The sequence below is a fragment of a genome (genome assembly GCF_019968955.1).
Source record: "MAG: Porospora cf. gigantea A chromosome Unknown PgA_NODE_2456_length_3517_cov_300.995, whole genome shotgun sequence".
Classification (NCBI taxonomy): domain Eukaryota; phylum Apicomplexa; class Conoidasida; order Eugregarinorida; family Porosporidae; genus Porospora; species Porospora cf. gigantea A.
This window is the reverse complement of record NW_027151531.1, coordinates 1-3,517: the sequence shown is the minus strand read 5'-3', so window position 1 is coordinate 3,517 and position 3,517 is coordinate 1. Positions and strand designations below refer to the sequence as shown.

Sequence of the window (3,517 nt, the reverse complement as noted above, 5' to 3'; positions counted from 1 at the left end):
CCGTCCTAAGATTGTTGCCCCTTGTAGACCTGATACTTATTAGCGAAGCCAGTGTACCATCTGCCGGCTTCCTACCGTTCGTACTGCAACAGTGCCAGACACGAGAGCTTCGAGCCCCACAAGTCATCATGACAGAGGCCACCAGGCGCCTGCTGGAACCAATATACATGTCTCTCTTCGCCGGGCTGACTGAGGGGCTCTATGTCTCCGATACGGACCCTGACGGCTCTCGGAGGAGTTATGCGCTGCCAGAGCTCCTGCAAGCGGAGCATTGCCCCTTTGGGAAGCCGGCTCTATGGAGTGACGTATGCTGCCTTCGCTACAATGAGTCCTTTGGTATTCGGGTGGAAGAGAGCTGGATTCCGTTTTCGGCCCACGCCACTCCGGAGCAGTTGACCCACTTGCGGCACTTGCCCCTGTTCACGGTGCAACCCGTCAACTGCGGTCTATTTCTGGGGGCGTGTGGGTGGAGGCTTCGTTTTGGGCTCCAGTCGTCGGTCACTCTCCTAATGGACGGGTTGGCGTCCGCGCCGGTCTTCCTGACGTCCCCTGCATCCAGTGCTGTGACAAAGGCCACTGCTTGCCTCGTGAGATCACCGATTCCCGACGACGGTATTCTCGACAGCACCAAGCTGCTGGACCTGATATCCAATCATGTCAAGAGCACCAAAACTGGAAACATGCTTCTGGTCCTGCCATCACTGCCCGACGCCTTGCACGTTCTGGACATCCTGGCCACCGAGGGGCCCAGCCTTTTACCTGTGGTCTTGGCGATATCAAAGATTGACTCCTTCTTTGCCTCAGTTAGAGGGTTGGCCGACTGGGCCAACGAGGCGGCCCTTGAAGTATTTATCCATTCTAGAGAAAGCCCCTTGGACCAGGTGGTGAGTTTTTTTAGGGCTGTCCACACAGCTCAACTCGAGGAGTGGACCTCCTATCTTCACCGCGTCAGATCTCCCTGAAGCAAGAACAATACTCAAGACCCTACGATCAGTCAGATCTCTGGTTGTAACAGGTCCAACTCTGTCAGGTCGAGGCTTACCTTTGGATGTCTTTCTGGAGTTCTTTGCTGGGGATTCCGAGTCCGTGGTGATCACCGCTGAGGGCGAACCTTCACTTCCTGACCTGGTCCTACTAAAATGCAGTGTCACGCCTATACCAGACGTGAAACTTAGAGAACTCTTTGAGTTAACGGTAGACCTGGACGAAGGTGAGTGTTGGGGAGTTTCCTTAAGCAGACAGCTCCTCCTCGTGCGATAACATCCGCCCTCGCAGCTCAGAACGGCAAGCTAACACCCCGTACGGCCAGCTGTTCGACCCCCGCATATTCCAGTGGCACGACGATACCTTGCGCATGGACAAGGAGCATGTTGACTGGAAGGAGCAGCTGAGGGTAGCATTGGGCGGGCATCTACCGACTGTGGTAAAATGCTCGAGGGCAACGCGCCCTGAAATAATCTGCGACTTGACGCAATTCTGCTCGTCGAGGCTGCGTCCCCTTTCATCATTGCCGCTGCTGACAGAGATGGGCCGGCATGCTGGGTGGCGCGGGCTACTCCACCTCGATGGAGACGAGGACGTAACAAATCATGGCGAAATGGTTGTGGCTTCGGCAGCTCACTCGATAGGCTTCGATGTTCACGACGCCACAGTCGCGTTTACGCCTTTGCGGTCTCTCTGGAGCCCCGTGCAGACGATCAGATCACGTAACATGACTGTTCTTCTACAGAGAGTGACACTAGATCTGAAGCCAGCATCAGGCGTCAACTTCCTTCCCAACGCTCCTTCGCAGTACAACTCTACGTGGTCGCCTTGGAACGCCCTCGACGTGCACAGCAAATCGCCGACTGAGCCCTCCCTGGTCGCCACATCCCAGCCTTCCACCGCCCACCCCATACTGGTTATGGATCGAAATCCTCTGAAGAACCTTCCCCAAGGCCACACGTACAAGCTGGAAAACCCCAACCAAGCCGCTGTCGTGGACGCTGAGGGCTACGCAGTTACCGTCACTCATACACCAGGCGCCCTGACACTGTCTGGTGTCTACTCGTCTGCCTTCACCGCGGCTCGAAGTCGTCTAATATCCTCAGGCATCTTTCTGTAGTACATTGTTGCCCGAACTTACTCAATGACGAGTTTTCCCGCTTTACTCAATCACAAGTTTTCCCGCTGTAGTTTCGTCAAATTGTTACAACGCAATCGTATTGAATTTCAAACTAAAAATCAGACAAAATTACTAAAGTCGGAAAATCAGCGTCTGCCTGGGGGCACTAAATTTTTCCGTGCCACCGCAGGCGCTCTGACAGTCTCCCTAGGTGAGGAAGGCGGATGAACGTGGATTTTTGGAATCGGCAGCCTCTCGAATGACCCGACGGAATCGAATTTTCCGCTCAGAACATCGGCCATGAAGTCTCCTTCAGCGTATCCGGGATGTTCCGGTAAATCGTAGAAACCTACGCAGGTGGCACTCTTTCCTGGGTTCATTATGTCGTATATAGGCTCGTCTTTGGGGTCCGCAGGGCGTCGGGGAGCGCGGGGCGTAACCGCGCCCTTTGCCTTCTGTCGCTCCGCTGGACTCTTGTAACCCTTTCCGGCAGCCGCAGCCATCAGAAAGTCGGCCATCCTCTCAGCCGCGGGCGGATTCGCGCGGACTGGGCGAGGCTTCCCCTCCCTTGCTTTAACGCGAGCGTCTTTGTCAGCGTGCATTTGGTCAAGCTGCGCAGGACTGAGGCGGAATCGTTGGCTCATGGCGGTGTCTAGTCTCAATACCCTTGACTAAAACATCAATCAGTAGGTGACAGAACGGATACCAGTGCTACTATTGGAGGGCCGCTGGATAGGCGCGCTGAGGAGCCGTGCTGGGGAATCCTGGCGGTGCTGGCGGTGAATCAGCGAATTAGCGACGAGCCAATGCGTGACATACCATGAAATAGCGAGCCAATACTCCGGATGCTGCCGAGATGAAAAGCCATATTTTAGCCATCATTTTGCTGGATGAACCTCATTCGTAATCTACTTGGATGCCCACTATTTGAGAGCTACACTTCTCATGTGAGTTCATTTCGGGCGTTAAACCAGATCGTTGACGTTCTCGACTCTGAGAACTTCAAGTGCTTTGCCGCGGGTCGAAAAGCGGCGGAGACTACGCAAGGGGCAGTGCTCCTATGCCCATCAGAATGCCTTCCACTTTTGGCAACGGACTACCGAGCGCTTAAGGAGGTAGCTTATATTAACGATGAGACAAATCTGGAGACACAGGCCTGGAAAGCGTTCTTGGTGTGCTGTATCACTGGCCTGATTATGGTGGAAGCTCGCACAATGATGATCGCTCTTCGCCTCCGCGACGTCAACATAGGTCGTGGCCTGACACGATTTGCCTTGGAGTTTTTGATTTCAATGGTTCCCATGGTTCTCTCGATGCTGGATGTTGGGGGGTTTGAGGTTTGGTGCCTCATCCTGACGGCGGTCATATGTATTAACTTGTTGTACATCCGAAGATTTCTGCGGAGAAAGCAAG

At 54.3% G+C, this 3,517-nt stretch overlaps 3 protein-coding genes across 6 annotated transcripts; 2 read left to right on the top strand and 1 right to left on the bottom strand.

The window, feature by feature from the left end:
* Positions 1-128: 128 nt before the first annotated feature.
* KVP18_004979 (uncharacterized protein) lies at positions 129-2,104 on the top strand (the record flags this gene model as incomplete). 3 transcript variants are annotated; one of them, XM_067949225.1, is made up of 3 exons in its annotated part: positions 129-884; positions 913-1,210; positions 1,239-2,104. In XM_067949225.1, 3 exons carry the CDS (start codon positions 129-131, stop codon positions 2,102-2,104), a joined length of 1,920 nt encoding a protein of 639 aa, XP_067811071.1. The 3 variants fall into 3 exon arrangements, with proteins under 3 accessions (XP_067811071.1, XP_067811072.1, XP_067811070.1); XM_067949226.1 differs by lacking the exon at positions 1,239-2,104 and having other exon boundaries at positions 129-962; XM_067949224.1 differs by lacking the exons at positions 129-884; positions 913-1,210 and having other exon boundaries at positions 1,355-2,104.
* Positions 2,105-2,250: 146 nt separating this feature from the next.
* Positions 2,251-2,748, bottom strand: KVP18_004980 (uncharacterized protein; the record flags this gene model as incomplete). 2 transcript variants are annotated; one of them, XM_067949229.1, is made up of 1 exon in its annotated part: positions 2,251-2,748. In XM_067949229.1, the coding sequence occupies one exon, from the start codon at positions 2,746-2,748 to the stop codon at positions 2,251-2,253; it is 498 nt and encodes a 165-aa protein (XP_067811074.1). The 2 variants fall into 2 exon arrangements, with proteins under 2 accessions (XP_067811074.1, XP_067811073.1); XM_067949228.1 differs by having other exon boundaries at positions 2,251-2,706.
* A 246-nt stretch (positions 2,749-2,994) lies between these two features.
* On the top strand, positions 2,995-3,517 carry KVP18_005266 (uncharacterized protein; the record flags this gene model as incomplete). The annotated part of the gene is made up of 2 exons (XM_067949667.1): positions 2,995-3,051; positions 3,079-3,517. Coding segments are annotated over 2 exons (496 nt in total), but the record flags the coding sequence as incomplete, so codon positions are not given.